This window comes from Coturnix japonica, chromosome 2 (genome assembly GCF_001577835.2).
Source record: "Coturnix japonica isolate 7356 chromosome 2, Coturnix japonica 2.1, whole genome shotgun sequence".
In the NCBI taxonomy this organism is placed as follows: Eukaryota; Metazoa; Chordata; class Aves; order Galliformes; family Phasianidae; genus Coturnix; species Coturnix japonica.
The window spans coordinates 382,241-398,797 of NC_029517.1; the positions used below are offsets into that span (position 1 = coordinate 382,241).

At 64.3% G+C, this 16,557-nt stretch overlaps 3 protein-coding genes across 6 annotated transcripts in view; 2 read left to right on the forward strand and 1 right to left on the reverse strand.

The window, feature by feature from the left end:
• Positions 1–976: 976 nt before the first annotated feature.
• On the forward strand, positions 977–2,633 carry RARRES2 (retinoic acid receptor responder 2). Of its 2 annotated transcripts, none has more exons than XM_015852775.2 (5): positions 977–1,216; positions 1,681–1,785; positions 2,031–2,135; positions 2,229–2,355; positions 2,464–2,633. In XM_015852775.2, the coding sequence occupies exons 1-4, from the start codon at positions 1,052–1,054 to the stop codon at positions 2,340–2,342; spliced, it is 489 nt and encodes a 162-aa protein (XP_015708261.1). In that variant the 5' UTR covers positions 977–1,051; the 3' UTR covers positions 2,343–2,355; positions 2,464–2,633. The 2 variants fall into 2 exon arrangements, with proteins under 2 accessions (XP_015708261.1, XP_015708263.1); XM_015852777.2 differs by having other exon boundaries at positions 2,469–2,627.
• A 170-nt stretch (positions 2,634–2,803) lies between these two features.
• Positions 2,804–8,646, reverse strand: LOC107308689 (leucine-rich repeat-containing protein 61-like). 3 transcript variants are annotated; one of them, XM_015852761.1, is made up of 5 exons: positions 8,543–8,646; positions 8,244–8,308; positions 8,004–8,102; positions 7,801–7,899; positions 2,804–3,884 (listed from the first exon to the last, which is right to left on the reverse strand). In XM_015852761.1, exons 2-5 carry the CDS (start codon positions 8,275–8,277, stop codon positions 3,076–3,078), a joined length of 1,041 nt encoding a protein of 346 aa, XP_015708247.1. In that variant the 5' UTR covers positions 8,278–8,308; positions 8,543–8,646; the 3' UTR covers positions 2,804–3,075. The 3 variants fall into 3 exon arrangements, with proteins under 3 accessions (XP_015708247.1, XP_015708246.1, XP_015708245.1); XM_015852759.2 differs by lacking the exon at positions 2,804–3,884 and adding an exon at positions 5,886–7,674; XM_015852760.2 differs by lacking the exons at positions 7,801–7,899; positions 8,004–8,102; positions 8,244–8,308; positions 8,543–8,646 and adding an exon at positions 4,113–4,213.
• Positions 8,647–8,979: 333 nt separating this feature from the next.
• The window catches only part of SSPOP, a 36,865-nt gene continuing 29,287 nt past the window's right edge, over positions 8,980–16,557 (forward strand). The window contains exons 1-18 of the mRNA XM_032443138.1: positions 8,980–9,879; positions 10,171–10,286; positions 10,376–10,582; positions 10,663–10,745; positions 10,834–11,004; positions 11,075–11,274; positions 11,412–11,514; positions 11,690–11,848; positions 11,950–12,035; positions 12,183–12,305; positions 12,375–12,537; positions 13,386–13,626; positions 13,718–13,856; positions 13,924–14,050; positions 14,131–14,303; positions 14,376–14,597; positions 14,673–14,838; positions 15,824–16,076. Of these exons, the coding sequence (XP_032299029.1) occupies positions 9,814–9,879; positions 10,171–10,286; positions 10,376–10,582; positions 10,663–10,745; positions 10,834–11,004; positions 11,075–11,274; positions 11,412–11,514; positions 11,690–11,848; positions 11,950–12,035; positions 12,183–12,305; positions 12,375–12,537; positions 13,386–13,626; positions 13,718–13,856; positions 13,924–14,050; positions 14,131–14,303; positions 14,376–14,597; positions 14,673–14,838; positions 15,824–16,076 (2,798 nt within the window). The 5' untranslated portion in view covers positions 8,980–9,813. The remainder of the gene's footprint in view (positions 9,880–10,170; positions 10,287–10,375; positions 10,583–10,662; positions 10,746–10,833; positions 11,005–11,074; positions 11,275–11,411; positions 11,515–11,689; positions 11,849–11,949; positions 12,036–12,182; positions 12,306–12,374; positions 12,538–13,385; positions 13,627–13,717; positions 13,857–13,923; positions 14,051–14,130; positions 14,304–14,375; positions 14,598–14,672; positions 14,839–15,823; positions 16,077–16,557) is intronic.

Below are 16,557 nucleotides of genomic sequence, written 5' to 3' on the forward strand. Positions count from 1 at the left end.
GCCCGGAAAGCAAATGGGATCCTGGGCTCCATCAGGAGAGGGGTGGTCAGCAGGGATAGGGAGGTGATCGTCCCTCTCTACTCTGCTCTTGTGAGGCCCCATCTGTTGTACCGTGTCCAGGTGTGGAGCCCTCAGTACAAGAAAGATATGGAGATTTTGGAAAGGGTCCAGAGGAGGGACAGGAAGATGATCAGGGGGCTGGAGCACCTCCCCTATGAGGACAGGCTGAGGGAGTTGGGTTTGTTCAGCCTGGAGAAGAGAAGGTTGCGGGGTGACCTCATTGCAGCCTTTCAGTACCTGAAGGGAACTTACTCCCAGGAGGGGAGTAAACTCTTGGAAAGGGCTGATAATAGCAGGACACAGGGAAATGGTTTTAAGTTAAAAGAGGGAAGATTTAGGTTGGATGTTAGCGGGAAGTTCTTCACTAGGAGAGTGGTTAGGCCCTGGAACAGGCTGCACAGGGAGGTTGTGGATGCCCCGTCCTTGGAGGTGTTCAAGGCCAGGTTGGACGGGGCCCTGGGCAACCTGATCTAGTAAAGGTGTATGTTTGGTGGCCCTGCCAGGCAGGGGGGTCAGAACTACATGATCCTTGAGGTCCCTTCCAACCCGGGTCATTCTGTGATTCTGTGTGCTTGGAATGGCAGAACCCAGAAAGCTCCCCAAAGTGCCAGCTCTGTGCACTGCTGCTTGTGGGGTTCCTGAGGGCGGGGGATGTTGTTTGCAGTCCCATCTCCACCGTGGGGCTCAGGCCCCCATCAGCCCCAGAGCCATCGCTGCGCTGCTGCCTTAGGACAGATCTCTGCTCTGTCTTTGCCCCCCTTCACCTCTCCCCACCGGGCTTTGATGTGCTGGGGACGGAGCTGACGATGGGGTCAAGGCTGCCGCCATCCATCCCCGCGCGCCTCTGGCCACAGCCGCAGCCCCTCCTCTGCGGGGGCTGAGCGGGGCCGTCCGGTGGGCGGAAAGGGGCAGTTCCCAGGAAATCGGTTAATGAGAGACCAAAATCAACAAGCGGTGGTGGGCAGGAGGCTGGCCGGGCCGCACGGCGGGGATGAAGCTGCTGCTGGGCATCGCCGTGGCCGTGCTGGCGTTGGCAGACGCCGGGCAGAGCCCGCTGCAACGGCGCGTGGTGAAGGATGTGCTGGACTACTTCCACAGCCGCAGCAACGTCCAGCTGCTCTTTAGGGAGCAGTCAGTAGAAGGGGCCGTCGAGAGAGTGAGTGCCGGGGGGGGTATGGGGACCCCCGTCCTGCTCCAGGGGGGCTGTGGAATTGTGTGAGGTGAGGGGCGAGCTGTCACCGAATGAGGGGGACGGTGGGTGGCGTGGTGTCACTGCTGGGGATGTAGAGCTCCACGGCGGTGCCTGCTGGCACGGCACGGGGCTCAGCTACTCATTAACCATACTGTGAGCAGGACTGAACAGTGGCCGGTGTCCTGCCGTCCCCTGGCAGGACACAGCATCCCATTCCTGTCCCCTCCCTGGCAGGGAGCTGGGCACTGTAGGATGGGTTTATACTGAGGGTTGGGAGCCTCAGTGCAGTGCCTGGAGTTACTTTTTGGGGCTGGGGTCACTTTTTGGGGGCTGGGGTCCCTCCATTCCTACTCCTGGTCCTGCTGACACTCTGGGGCCCCCAGCCCACCTCCCCCCACACCTCTCATGGGACATTTCCCCTGCACCAGGTGGACTCATCGGGGACGTACGTCCAGCTGCGCCTTAACCTTGCACAGACGGCATGCAAGAAGCAGACACAGAGGAGACAGAACTGCAGGATCATAGAGAGCAAGGTGAGGTGGGGGCTGCACCCCCTGAGCCAGCACCCCACCCCCAGACACAGGGACAGGGTGGTCTCACCCCTTCTCCCTCCCTCCTGCCCTGGTTGCCATGCACCAGTCCTCTCCAGCAGAGCTGCTGGTGCTGGGGGTGATCAGACATGGCCATGCCCAGCTCCAGGGGCGTGGGGGACATCCCCAGGGCTGGTGGTGGGGGCCGGGTGCTGGGACTGCTTGTGATGGCCACGTTGTCTCCACAGAGGAAGCCAGCCTGCTTGGCCTGCTACAAGTTTGACAACAGCGATGTCCCCAGGGTGCTGGACAAGTACTATAACTGTGGCCCCAGCCACCACCTGGTTGTGAAGGTGAGCTGTTCTAGGGGGGGGCTCAGCCCCAAGAAGTGCTCTGGGAGCTGGCACATCCCACAGCTATACCAGCAGCCATGCTCTGCCCTGCAGGAGATCAAACACCGTGATGAGGCTGAGTGCCGGGCTGTGGAGGAGGCCGGCAAGGCGAGTGATGCCCTCTATCTGCCAGGCATGTTTGCTTTCTCCAAGGGGCTGCCAGCCTAGGTGCCCATGCACGGTAAGGCCCACCTGGGATGTTCCTCTGGGGTGAGCATGGGGAGCTGCAGGCAGCAGCCTCCTCCTGCAACCAGCCCTGAGCACCCCCCCGTCCTACACCTCTCCGCAGTACAGCAGCCACCACATCCCCATCCCAGGAGGAAGATGCTGACCTGGGGCCCCCAGCCCCCAGCTTGCTGACCCCCCAGCACTGTGCAGTGAAGGGAAGGTCATCCCACACTGCCCCCCAGCTCCCGGCAGTGTCTGCATGCACTATTAAACCCCAGCTCTGCCTCTCGTTCTCCGCTTCATTCCCACCCAGGATCACTGTGTGTGGGGCAATGGGGGTGGGCTCCACCGCCCTGCTGTGCCACCCCCAGCCCGAGCCACACTCCGCTCTGCAGGCACACTGGTGGTCTTGGGAGGAGGGATGTGGATGCGCAGGGGCCCGGCACAAAGCAGCAGAGACCTCAGGGACAGCACATTTACTACACAGCTGCTCCCCGGCAGCAGGACCCCGTGACCTCCCTCAGTCCCCACGCGCAGCCCCCCAGGTCCGCACCCCTCTTTGCAGTGCAGTCAGTTCCAAAACCTGCCAGTGCTGGTCCAAGGGCGGGAGTCCATTCCCCGCATCCCAGGTCCCCGTGGAGTCCTCGAGCTGGGAACACACAGGGGTCCATTCCACACACATGGGGATGGAGCAGCACGGAGCAGAGCGGCCGCCTCGGTGCCTTTGGGCTGCTCAGAAAACATAGGATCCAGGGTCGGTGCGCCCGCTCAGCGCCCGCTCAGCCTGCGCAATGGTGTCGTCGGCGCGCCGGCCCAACTCGCGGCACTCCCGCAGCGCCTCGCTGAACTGCCGGTACGCCTCCTCCACGATGGAGCTGCGGCGCAGCGGCGGTGGCTCCCAGAACCCGGCCTGCACCCAGGGCTGGGCTGTGCGCGGTGGAGCGGGGCCGGGGCTGCGGCCCAATGAGCTGTCGAGGTCACAGCACAGCTGGAAGAGCTCGCTGCCACGTCCCGACACGCGCTCGCCGTCGACGTCCCGCAGGCCGGGCAGCAGCTCGGGCAGCGCGGTGCGGTAGGCGGCGGTGGCGCAGACAGGGTTGGTGAGCTGGCCCAGTGCGTCGCGCAGCCGCAGGCTCTCCAGGCGCCGCAGGCCAGCCAGGCAGCGCAGCTGCTGCAGGCTGCTCACCTGGTTGCCCGCCAGGTTGAGGCTCTGCAGGCTCTCGCAGGAGCCCAGCGGCTCCAGGCTGGAGATGCGGTTGCGCGAGAGGTTGAGGACTGCCAACGCTTTGAGGGCGGCCAGCGGGCCCAGCTGCGAGATGGCATTGCCAGACAGGTCGAGCCACTCCAGGTTGGTACAGTCGCCCAGGCAGCCCAGGTCGGTGATGCCGCGGCCGCGCAGCTTCAGCAGCAGGATGGACTCCAGGGCAAACTCCCCAGTGCTGGCCTTCAGCAGCTGCGCCGTGATCCGCGTGCCGTCGCCCTCCTCGCCCTTCTCCGTGCGTGTCTCCATGTCGGGCTGCGGGGATCTGCACCGGCACAGCCCTGCGGGGACAGCAGGGGAGGGATGCTCGGGGATGGACACACGGGGATGGACGCCTGGGGAGGGATGCTCGGGGAGGGATGCTCGGGGATGGATAGTCAGGGACAGCTGCCCCGGGAGAGGCGCTCGGGTTGCTCAGGGCTGGTCGGACCCCCGTGTGCACGCATAGAGTGCCGACCCCTATGGACTTCCCCCTCCCGGGTGCCCCGTTTCTCACCCCCCTCACCCACCGGCGGTGCCCGGCGGCCCCTCGTCTCCGCCTCCCGTTGTCATGGAGACCAGCGGGCGGAGCGAACGGCCCCGGCACCCAACGGCACTGCGCGAGCGATGGGGGGGAGGCTGACAGACAGAGGGGGGCACAGATGGGTGGGTGGGTGGTGATGATAGTACGTAAGGAAGGAAGGAGGGAAGCGGAGGGAGGGAGGGAGGGAGGGAGGGAGGGAGGGAAAATGGGTGCCTGGACAGACAGTCAGTTGGACAGATGGGTGGAGGGATGGATGGTATAGATGGGTAGATGGGATGGAGGGATGGGAGTGATAGGAGGGGGAAATGGGTGGATGGGTGGATGGAGGGATGGATGGGACAGCGATGGAGGAAGAGACAGATGGAGGGAGGGCTCGATGAAAGGATGGAGAGATGGATGGAGAAATGGGTAGAGGGTTGGGTAGGGTGGATAGATGCATGCATGCATGGATGGAAGAGGAATGAAGGGATGTGTGGACAGATGGGACAGAGGAAAGGAGGAGCAGATAGGCAGACAGGTGGGTAGGACAGAGGGTGACTGGTGTCCTGCAGCTCCCATGGCTCTCGCTGGCTGGGCACAGCACGTGGGGCAATCAGGCAGTGCTGTCGTGGTACTGGGGCTGCTCCCATGGGACTGGGCACTGGGAGGCCACAGCCCTGCAGCAGTTGGAGCTGATGTCCCCGCACTACAAGTGCGCCCATGGTCTCACCGCGATCAGAGCCCCTGGTCATGTTTTCATGTCACAGACTCGCCTTAAGTGGTGTCCCCAGTCCCCAAGCTCATCAGAGGTGATGTCCTTGGTCATGTCCCCATGCCACAGCCGTGCACGTAGCCTTATTTTGATGAGTGTCCCTGGAGATATCCCTGTCCCACAGCCGTGCCCACAGTCTCACCATTGCCAGTGTCCCTGGTCACATCCCCATGCCACAGCTGCACCTGCAGACTCACTGTAACTGGGGTCCTCAGTGGTGTCCCTGATGCCCAAGATCAGCGGGCACATTGCAGAGCCCCAGGAACAGTGGCTGGATCTACAGGACATCCTCCAGCCCCATCTCAGTGCAGACTCTTGAGAACACCAGGGCCAATCCCCTATGACCCCTCTGACCCCAAGCCACCACCCCAGTCCCCCATTACCAGCAGCCCTATACTGTGGCCCCTCTGCACCTCCCTTCCCCCTGGGGGCTGCACCCATCCTGGGGCCGGAAGGTGCCTGGCTGCCAAGGGAAGGGTGGCAGCAGGCACAGCCCTGGCCCCCTCCCTTCCATGGCCACCCCTGGCATCGCACTGCAATAACAGGAAACACAGCCGGGAGCACCACAGCCCTGCAGAGGAGATAAACCAGAGTCCAGCGGTTGCAGAGCTGGGCCCCCAGCCACAGCCACAGCAGGGGCTCCGTGGGTAGTGACTCATGCAGGAAAGCCTCATCCTGCACCCGGGGGCTGCGTCCTGCTCTGCCCCGTGCCAATAAAAGCCCATTTCTACGTGTGCTCCTGCACAGCTCCCGCTCGCGGTTCCACAAGTAAACAAGTACGGATTCAGCTCAGCACACCACACAACATGGGGAAAGCAACCCTTGGGCACACAGCCACCGCTGCACCACCAGCAGCCAGGGGGGCCTTTGGGACCCCACACAGCCCCCGGGGTCTGTCCTGGGGACACTGCATCCCACTTGTTCCACAGCACCAACATTGCTCAGCCTCTGTCCCCTGTGCCACCCCCTCCCCATGCAGCTTTCCCTCTGGCACGACGTCCCCAAGGAAAAATTGGCAAAGGGCATTTTATTGGCATTTTGGACTTGTTCCTGCCACAGTGGAGCTGGCCGCGCCTGAGCAGGGTGGGAGCAGACTGGGAGCCCACAAAAGCCACCAGCAGTGCCACAGTCAGGACACCAGAGCCGCTGAGCTGCACCCTGCATGGAGAGGGGCCACACCAGCACCAAGCCCACACCCAGCATGCACAGAAAAGGCAGCTGAGAGCATCGCTGTGTCCAGCTGGAGCTGCCACCTTCCACCGTGCCAAAGGAGCACGTTAGCTCCATCCCCACCCGTGCCACGATGCAACACAACTCCTGGGGTCCACGGTGGGCAGCAGCACCAACAGTGCCACCAGTGCCAGATCCTTCTTCCACCTGCGGTGCTGGTGCAGGACACTGAGCACAGCACCAATGGCTCAGGGGCAGAGCGTGGCAGGGGCCGGTGCCGGTGCCACCCAGTCCTGCCGTGGCGCAGGAGCAGCAGCGTGGGTGCGCTCGTGGCGCAGCAGGTGGGTTTTGCGGCTGAAGCTCTTGCCGCACTGGGTGCAGATGTACGGCCGGTGGCCGGTGTGCACGGCCTGGTGCCGCACCAGGTTGGTCTTGGAGCTGAAGCGCTTGGCACACTGGGAGCAGCCGTAGGGCCGCATGCCGGTGTGCACCGCCTGGTGCCGTGCCAGGTGGGACTTGCGGCTGAAGCCGCGGCCGCACTGCTCGCAGGTGAAAGGGCGCGCGCCGGCGTGTGCCTTGGTGTGGGCGATGAGGTTGGGCCGGGAGCTGAAGCTGCGCCCGCACTGCAGGCAGGCGAAGGGCCGCTCACCTGTGTGCACACGCAGGTGCCGCAGCAGGTGCTGGTTGTGGGCGAAGCCGCGGCCGCAGTCAGGGCAGGCGAAGGGCCGCTCACCCGTGTGCGTGCGCTGGTGCGTGGCCAGGTTGGGCTTGTGGCTGAAGGTCTTGTCGCAGTGCGGGCAGGCGTACGGCTTCAGCCCCATGTGCCCACGCAGGTGCGCCGTCAGGTGCCGCTTGTCGCTGAAGCCGCGGCCGCACTCTGCGCAGGCGAAGGGCCGCCCCTCCACGTGCAGCCGGCGGTGCGATGTCAGGTTCTTCTTCCAGCTGAAGCTCTTCCCGCACTCGGGGCAGGGGAAGGGCTTCTCATCAGCGGGCGGCTCAGCCTCGTTGGGTGGCTCAGCGTGCAGGCGTTGGTGCCGCAGCAGGTGCTGCTTGTGGGCAAAGCCGCGGCCGCAGAGCGTGCAGGCGAAGGGCCGCTCGCCCGTGTGGGTGCGCAGGTGCCGCACCAGGTGCGTCTTCTTGCGGAAGCGCCGCCCGCACTCGGAGCAGGGGAATGGCCGCTCGCCCGTGTGCGTCTTCTGGTGCGAGCGCAGGTGGATCTTCTGCCGGAAGCGGCGGCCGCACTGCGCGCAGGGGTAGGGCCGCTCGCCCGTGTGCACCCGCAGGTGCCGCGTCAGGTGCGCCTTCTTGCCAAAGCCCTTCCCGCACTGCGCGCAGGCGAAGGGCCGCGGCGGGGCCGGGGCCTGGGGCACACACTGCCCGCACTGCGCCGCGCAGCAGCAGTGTTGGCAGGTGCCGGCTGGGCCCTCGCCCAGCAGCGGCCATGCAAAGGCAGGCAGCGTGCCGTAGCCCAGCTCCCCCGGCTCCTCGGGCAGCTCCGGCTCCTCCATTGGTTCTGTCTTGCAGGCGCTGCCTGGGGGCTGCCCCGCCAGCAGGGCCTCAGCACCCAGCCCGGCCGCCCATTCCTCATCCTCGTCCTCCACCTTCACCTTTCGAACCAGCCAGTCCTCTGTGGGCACAGAGCACTGCCGGTGTGTCCCACACCAAGGAAAGGCGGCCCTGCCGCAGGTGCCCAGTGACCATCACCATGACTGGCACATAAACCAGGGTTTGCTGTGCCAACACAGCCCCTCACCTGAGCAGCCGAGCTCCGGCCCCTGCACGGCACCCGCGGAACCACCGCCATCAGCATCGTCCTCCGTCAGCACCTCCTCCTTGGGCACCAGCAGCCTCGCTGTGTGGATACACAGTAAGCTGGGTGCTGGGTGCTGCCCCGGCCCCACGCAGACCACAGACTGCAATGAGGGGTGGGCGCTTGCCCATAGCCCCAGCACCCACCTGAGCCGGCGCAGCCCGGTGCCTCGCCATCCTCCAGCTGTGCCCCGGCACACAACTCCTCCGCCTGCGGCAGCGGCTCCGGTTTGGCAATGGGGATGCCTGCACACGATGGGTCTGAGCTGAGCCATGGGAAACCAGCGGGACCCGCACCGGGAGGGCACCGGGCTGGGAGCTGTCACCCCACTGAGCTGCCAGCCGTGGGGCACGGGAGCACAACCCACAGCGGCAGCACAGCCTTACCCAGGGCCAGCAGGGCGTCGAAGTTCTCCCTCATGGTGCTGCTGTTGGCTTCACAGAAGGGGGGGCTGCACGGGGAAGGGAGGGGGACCACGATGACAGGAAACACACAGCTCAGGACCCCCCAACCCGGAGCTTGGACCCCACCAGCCGCCCGCCGCCCCCCTCTGCCCCGTCACCCCACGTCCAGCACACCCCCGCTGTCCCTCCCGCCCCCCGCAGCCCCCAGCCTCCCCCTCCCCACGCTCCCGGCTCTCCCTATTGTTCCCAGTCTCGGCCGCCACCCCCCATCCGCGTCTCACCGCAGTCCCGGGGCGGATCTCGCCCCTCCGCCGCTCCTACCGCCGCCGCCGCCGTGGGGCCCGGCCCCGCTCCCCGCCGCCCGCAGCGCTCCGCCGCCCGCTGCCCCCCCCGCCCAACCGGGACCGACCGCCGCCGCCGGGACCGCGCCGGACCCCGCGCAGCGCCCACGGGGCTCCAACGCCGCCGCCTCCGCCCGGCCCTGCGCGGCCCCGCAGCAGGAAGCGGCTGCGGCACTACAGCTCCCGGCGGCCGCAGCGCAGCGACGTGCGGGGCGGGACGGGACGGGCTGAGCGCTCCGCCCCGAGCCGAGCCGAGCCGCGATGCGGCGTCCTGAGCCGAGCCGAGCTGCGGTGTCCTGAGCCGAGCTGCGAAGTGCCGTGCCGTGCCGTGCCGTGCCGTGCCGTGCTGTGCTGTGCTGAGCCGCGCTGAGCCGAGCCGTGATGTACTGAGCCGTGCTGAGCCAAGCTGTGCTGTGCCAAGCTGTGCAGAGCTGCCCTGTGCCAAGCCATGCCACGCTGTGCCAAGCCGTGCTATGCTATCCCATGCCGTGTCAAGGCAGTGCTGCCCTGTGCCACGCGCAGCCATGCCAAGCCTTGCCAAACCAGGCTGTTTTGTGCTGCATTGTGCCATATTGAGCCGTGCCGTGCTGTGTCCCTGGAGAGCAAGGCAGCCCAGACTGGGTACAGCACGCAGAGCTGGCAACAGGGACACAGCGTGTGGATGGGGAAATGGGCTCAGAGACAGGGGCACAGCGGTCTGGGAGCTCTGGACATGCAATTGGGTAGAGGGACATGGACAGGAAAGAAGCTGTGTGGGCACAGGAACACAAATATGGGGTTCATAGACAGAGATGGGGCTGATGTGGGGCAGGGAGCAGGCAGCACAGAGCTGGGGGTGGGGTACCCCTGGGACAGGGCTGTGTGTGTAGGGACATGGAGGTACTCGGGGCTGCCAGGGCTACTCCAGGTGACCCCAACTTGTGGGGCTGCTTTTGGTGGGTCTGAGGATTAAGTTCCCCCTGCACTGGACAGGATCCCCGCACACATTCCTGGTGGGGATGAGTGGGACCAGGATGTGGGGATTAGGAGCATCCTGTCTGGGATGAGAGGCACACAGCAGGAGCACCAATCCAGAGCACTGTGCCCTGGAAACGGCGCTCAGCTTCCCAGGGGCTGCGTGGTGTCCTGCTGGCAAACAGCTGGGACCAATCAGCAGTCCTACAGCTGGCCCAAGTCGGACAGAACCACCCCATAAAAAGCCACTCCTAGGGATGGCCTTGGGGCTCGGAGAGGTCTGGAGACAGAGGACAGAGCGCTGTGGGTCTGTCTGGCCTCAGGTGAGGGGCTGGGAGTGGGGACATCGGGCACTGCACCCCCTGAGCTCCAGCCCTGACATGGTCCCACGGGGCAGGGGGTCTCCCAAGGGCAAAGCTATGGGCACTGGGACCACATCCCCATCCCTGCTGTGCCCACCCCAGTGTGCGCCCTGAGCTGGGGACACCCAGAGCTGCAGGGGCCCCAAGAAGGTTCCCTGCATGACACGGAGGTGTGGGGCTGGGGCTGACAGTGGGGCTGTCCCTGGGTGCTGTGGATTCTCTATTAACACTGCCACCAAATCTTCTCTGGAGGTTGGGAAGTGGTCAGCGATGGTGAGGATGGTGCAGCGGCAGTGGAATGGGTCCCCCATGGGTGTGGGCATCGTGGCCATGGTGCTGCTCTGGGTGGTGACTGAGGCTGACAGAGGGTGAGTAATGCAGCCCTGCGGGTCCCCACACCAGGATGGGTGCACCGAGGGTCCTGGTGACACTGGTTGGGTGGTGGGTGTCACTGCAGGAGGTGGTGTGAGCAGACAGAGCAGGTGACAGAGGAGGAGGTGATGGTGCCCCGGCGTGAGGACGCGGTGCCGTGCCCCAGCATGTACCAGTACATCCTGGCAGGTTGGCGCATTGACCTCAACCGTATGCGCCAGTTGTACGGTGGGGAGCGCGGCATGCCCCCAACCAGCACCCATCCTGGGCCTGCCATGTGCTACATCTACAGGTGAGTGCAAAGGGTGACATCAGTGGGTGGGGGGCATGTGCAGCCCTCCGCCTGATGCCGAGGCCATGCCTGCTCTGCAGACCCCCAGAGACGCAGCTGGTGGTGAGGAACCGCACGGTGAGTGCCTGCTGTGCCGGCTGGAGTGGGGCACACTGCACAGAAGGTAAGGACTGGGGGATGCGGTGACACTGTGGTGATGCAGTGTGGGGCTGGGGAGCACCACAGCACTGAGCTGCACCCCTGTCCCGCAGCGGAGGGCTCTCTGGGACAATGCCACACCGGCTGGCAGTGCCAGGACGCGCTGGGTGCCCACAACCTGTCTGCCATGAGCATGGCCGAGTGCTGCCGCCAGCCCTGGGGGCACAGCTGGAGGAACGGCTCCTCTGCGCTCTGCTTCAGCTGCAGCCGGCAGCCCCTCACCGGTGGGTGCAGGGCATGGGGTTGGGGGGTGTCATTGGGTGCCCACTGAGCAGCACTCACCTCCCGCTGCAGGTGATGTACCCCTGCCCACAGCACTGCGGGGTCCTGCCACCCGGCACCGCGGTCCCACTGCCAGCTGCATCTCATGGGCCGGATCCCGGTACCGCAGCTTCGATGGGCGGCACTTTGGCTTCCAGGGCGAGTGTGCCTACAGCCTGGCCACCTCCACCGACGGCACCTGGGCTGTCAGCATCACCACAGGCAGCCCACCGGTACCCACCACCCCCGAGGGGATGAGGATGTGCCAGGGTGGCTGGGTTACCCCATGGATCATTGCTCTGGGGCTTTCAGGGCTGTCCCCACAGTGCGTCTGCTCACCCAGTCCCCGCTCAATGCCACTGTCCCACAGGTGCTGCACATGACGTTGGGGCTGGACACAGTGGTGGCACGGGGACGCAACGTCTCTGTGAATGGCATGGCAGTGCCCGAGGGGCGGCCGCAGCTGCTCAGCGGTGAGGGCTGAGGGCTCTGGGGTGGCTGTGTGCTCCCATCCCCATGTGCCATCGCTGCTGGGGACCCGGTGGTTCACCACACAGGGTGGCACAAGGAGACAGTGCCAGCCTCAGCCCCCACCATGCCCCTCTCCATCTCTGTGCTCTGCTGAGTGCCCTGGTTGTGCCTCTGCAGGGATCAGTGTCACCTGGCTCGGAGACTTTGTGGCTGTGGAGAGTGGGCTGGGAGTGCGCCTCAAGTTGGACGGGCGCGGGACGATCTACGTGATGGTCAGCACGGAGCTGCGGGGCGGCACACAGGGGCTCTGTGGCCCCTACAATGATGACCCGACTGGTAACAAGCCGTGTGTCACTGCACCACTGTTGGCTGATGGGGGACACGGGGTGGCTGCGCTGAGGGTACGTGCCATGTCCCCAATCCCACCTTGCCCGCAGATGACTTCCTACGGGCTGAAGGGGACGTTGCTCCGTTGGCTGCCAGCTTTGGGAACTCCTGGAGGATCCCAGGTGCTGACCCTGAGGTATGGGGCCAGGCAGAGCACAGACAGGGCTGAGATGGGGACCATCCCAGCACCCTGTGGGGCTCCCTTGGGGATGTGTTCCCACCTCGCTCCCAGCACAGCCCTACAGCAGTGGGGTGTCTCTGATCTGATCCCATCCTGGCACAGGTCTCCTGCAGTGATGCCGTGGAGCCCGGCCCCAGCTGCGCCATGGGCAGCACAGCACAGCAGGCAGCCGAGGCCATGTGTGGGGTGCTGCTCACCGACCCCTTCCGCCAGTGCCACGGAGCGGTGAGTCCTGCAGCTCTGTGGGTCTGGAGCATGTGGACCCTCATGCCCTGATGGCCCATCCCACACCAGGTTGACCCCCGTGGCTTTTATGAGGCCTGCCTGGAGCTGCACTGCAGGGAGGGGAGCACAGGGCCCTCACCATCCCCTGCTGTCTGTGACACATTGGCTGCCTACGTGCGGGACTGTGCCCAGCGGAAAGCCTACATTGAGTGGCGCCGGCCGGGCCTCTGTGGTATGGGCTGTGGGGCTGGGCTGCCTCCCACCCCATTGGGGCTCCATCCCCAGTGGCTCACATGGGAACCCCCAGTGGGTTGTATGTGCATCCCTATGGGGTGTGTGCACACCTAAGGGCTCTTGAGCTCATTCCAGTGGCTCTTGTGGGTACCCCAGCAGCTCCTGTGTGTGCCCCAATGGCTTTTACATATACCCTAATTGCTTTTGCATGCACCCAATGGCTTGTGTGTGCATCCCAGAGGCTCACCAATGGCACTTGCATGCACTCCAGTGGATTGTGGTGGGACATGGGGGGATGTGCTGGGATGGGGGTGGGTGGGATGCATCTGACTGGAAGTGGTGGGGAGGATCTGGGTTATGGGGGAATGAATGTGGTGGGATGTGATGGCACAGATTTGGGATGTGATGGGATGGAATGCTGTTGGGTGGATGTGGCTGGATAACATGGGATGGATGTGGTGGGATATAGTGGGATAGAGGGGGAGAGATTTTGGATGTTTAGGATGGGCCCAAAGGGATTTGTTGGGATGGACTTGGGACATGGTGGGATGGATGTGGTGGGATGCAACGGGACACAGTAGGTCGTGGTGGGATGGATGCAATGGAACATGGCGGGATATGGTCAGAAAGGTTTGGGACGTGGTGGGATGGACACAGTGGGATGTGATGGGTCAGACTTGGGACACAGCAGGATGGAGGTGGTGGAATGCGGTGCAGCACGTGGGGATGTGGTGGGACGGATGCCGTGCATCATGGTGGGATGCAGTGAGCCAGCTGCAGTGGGACACGGTGGCATTCTGTGTGCCGTGCTGAGGCGCAGCAGAGCTGAGCCCTGGCACCCTGCAGAGCGGCAGTGCGGCCACGGGCGGCGCTACTCGGACTGCGTGTCCTCCTGCCCCGCCAGCTGCGTGGCTGCAGGCGCTGCCGAGGAGGGGCACTGCCGGGACGACTGCGCCAGCGGCTGTGAGTGCACCCCGGGGCTCCTCCTGGACGGGGGGAACTGCGTCCCACCGAGCGCCTGCCCCTGCCTGCACCGCGGCCGTGTGTACGCCCCGGGGCAGAGCATCCGCCAGCACTGCAACCGGTGGTGAGCGCTGGGGAGGGAGGGGAGAGCACTGCGGCAGCAGAGACCCCCGTGTTGGAGCTGAGCACCCCCTGCACTGTCCCTGTCCCCACAGCACATGCCGGGGGGGCCGCTGGCTCTGCGGCCAGGACCGGTGCGCGGCGGAGTGCGCGGTGCTGGGGGATCTGCACTACATCACCTTCGACCACCGGCGCTTCTCCTTCCCTGGTGCTTGCGAGTACATCCTGGTGCAGGTATGGGGGTGCCCGGCTGGGAGCTGTTGTGGGGGTACCCGGAGCTCAGGGTGCTCCCTGCCCACAGGACTTTGTGGAGGGGACGCTGCGGATCACGGCGGAGCAGAAGGCGTGTGGTGACCGCCAGCCCCTCAGCTGCCTCCGGGCGCTCTCCATCACAGTGCCGGGGGCCTCAGTCCGGCTGCACAGCACAGGTGACCCCAGTTTGGGCGAGGGTGGAGGGCACCTAACAGGGCCCACACTCCCCTTACACCCTTTCCTGCACCCCGCACAGGAGAGGTGGTGGTGGATGGGCGCGTGGTCCCGCTGCCCTTTGCCAGTGCTGCGCTGACTGTACGCCGAGCCTCCTCCTCCTTCCTGCTGCTCCAGACCTTTGGGGCCCACCTGCTGTGGGGACTGGAGACCCCCGCATCATACATCACCCTGCAGCCCGCCTTCGCCAACAAGGTGAGCCCCGCCCGGTTCCCGTTGCTCTGCCCCTTCGCTGCTCCGTGCCCCAACCCCGTCCCCGTGCCGCAGGTCCGCGGTCTTTGTGGGACCTACAACTGGGACCAGCGGGACGACTTTGCCACGCCGGCGGGCGACGTGGAAGTCGGTGTCACCGCCTTCGCCAACAAGTACCGACTGTCCTCCCAATGCCCCGTGCTCAGCCCCGTCCCCTTCGAGCCCTGCAGCGTCTACGCCCCGCAGAGGGAACTCGCTGCTACCGCCTGTGCCATCCTGCACGGCTCGTCCTTCCAGGTGCTGAGCGGCCCCGCGGAGTGTCAGCACTGCGCTGTGCGCTGCTCTGCCCTGCACGTCCCCTCCTGTCCGCAGCCCTGCCACCACCTCGTGGACCTGGAGCCGTTCCACCAGCTCTGCCTCTACGATGTCTGTGCCTGCCCAGCTGGAAAGCACTGCCTCTGCCCTGCGCTGGCTGCCTACGCCAGGGAGTGTGCCCAGGAGGGAGCAGCCCTGAGCTGGAGGAATGAGAGCTTCTGTGGTGCGGAGCCTGGGGATGGGGTGGGGGTGGGGAAAGAAAGGGTCGGGACAAGATGAATGGGATGAGATGGCCTGGATAGATGGGATTGGATGGGCTGGGGTGGGACAGGGTGGGGTGAATGGGTTCTGATGGATGGGACAGGGTAGGTGGGATGGGATGGGATGGGATGAAATGCAGTGAGTTAGGATAATGTTGGACAAAATTGATGAGATGGGGTAAGATGGATGGAATGGAATGGAATGGAATGGAATGGAATGGAATGGAATGGAATGGAATGGAATGGAATGGAATGGGATGGAATGGAATGGAATGGAATGGGACAGGATGACGTGGGACTGATGGATTAGGGCAGCACTAGATGTGTGGGATTGGATGGGATGGGGTGGGATGACACAGGATGGATAAAATAGGATTATGCAGGATGAGAATAAGGAGGGGAATGGAATGGATGGAACATAATGGGGCAGGATAAGACGTGTCAAAATGGATGGGATAGGGTGTGACAGGTGAGGTGGGGTGAGATGGACCAACATACTGAAGGATGGGATAAGACAGAATGAATGGGGTGGGATGAGACAGGATGGAATTGATGAGATGGATAGGATGGGATGGGTTGGGATGGGGTGGGATAGGTGAGATGGATAGGATGGATGGAACAGGATAAAACAGGATGGGATAGGTGAAGATGGGATAGGATAGATTAAATGAGATGGGTGGGACAGGATGGATGGGATGAGATAAGATGGAATGGCTGTGATGGGAGGAGTGGGGCAGGAGGGGATGGAACAGGATGGATGGGATGGGATGGGATGGGATGGGATGGGATGGGATGGGATGGGATGGGATGGGATGAGAGGGATGGGATGAGGGGCATGGTACAGAACAGGATGGATGTGATGGATAGGGCCAGGCACTGGGGTGCAGGGCTGTGCAGGGCTGTGCAGGGTGACTGCTGTTGGTCCCTGCACCGTGTCCATCCCTGCAGGCACTCAGTGCAGTGGGGGTCAGGTGTACCAGGAGTGCAGCAGCCCCTGTGGCAGAACCTGCGCTGACCTGCGCCTGGACGTGCTCAGCTCCTGCCCTGGCCTTGACAACATCTGCATCTCTGGCTGTAACTGCCCCACGGGGCTGGTGCTGGATGATGGCGGGCAGTGTGTCCCACCAGGCATCTGTCCCTGCCAGCACGGCGGTGAGCTCTACCCAGCAGGCAGCAAGATCCGGCAGGGCTGCAATGCCTGGTGCGTGCTGTGGGGCTCTACGTCTTGGGGCTGGTGGGGCTGGGGTCTTCCCTGCTGGACCTCCTGGACTGAGGGTGATGGGCTGCTGCGGGAGGTGGCGGTGGGGCCAGGTGGGCCAGGATGCTGCTGGAGGTGCAGGGTGGTGGCAGGAGACGCCTGATGAAATCACCCTATGGCCTGTTTGTGATGGCACTGCAGGATAGGTGGGTTTCATTGAATGTCTGTGCCACATGGCGACGGTGCCGCCTCTGAAGATGCTGTCACCATCCCTCTGGTGGGACTGGGGGCCAAGACAGTGGTGGGAACTGAGCTCTGTGGTCCAATTGCCCTCCAGGGTTTCAGGACAAGCCCATAGCTGTGGGAGGACATGGGTGCTGCTGGAGGCCCCCCACTCCTTGGGGACAGCATCTCAGGGGGTCCTAGGAGTGCTGGGGATGCATGGGGCTGGCTGGGAGGATTCCATTCATCCCATTTGTCCCAC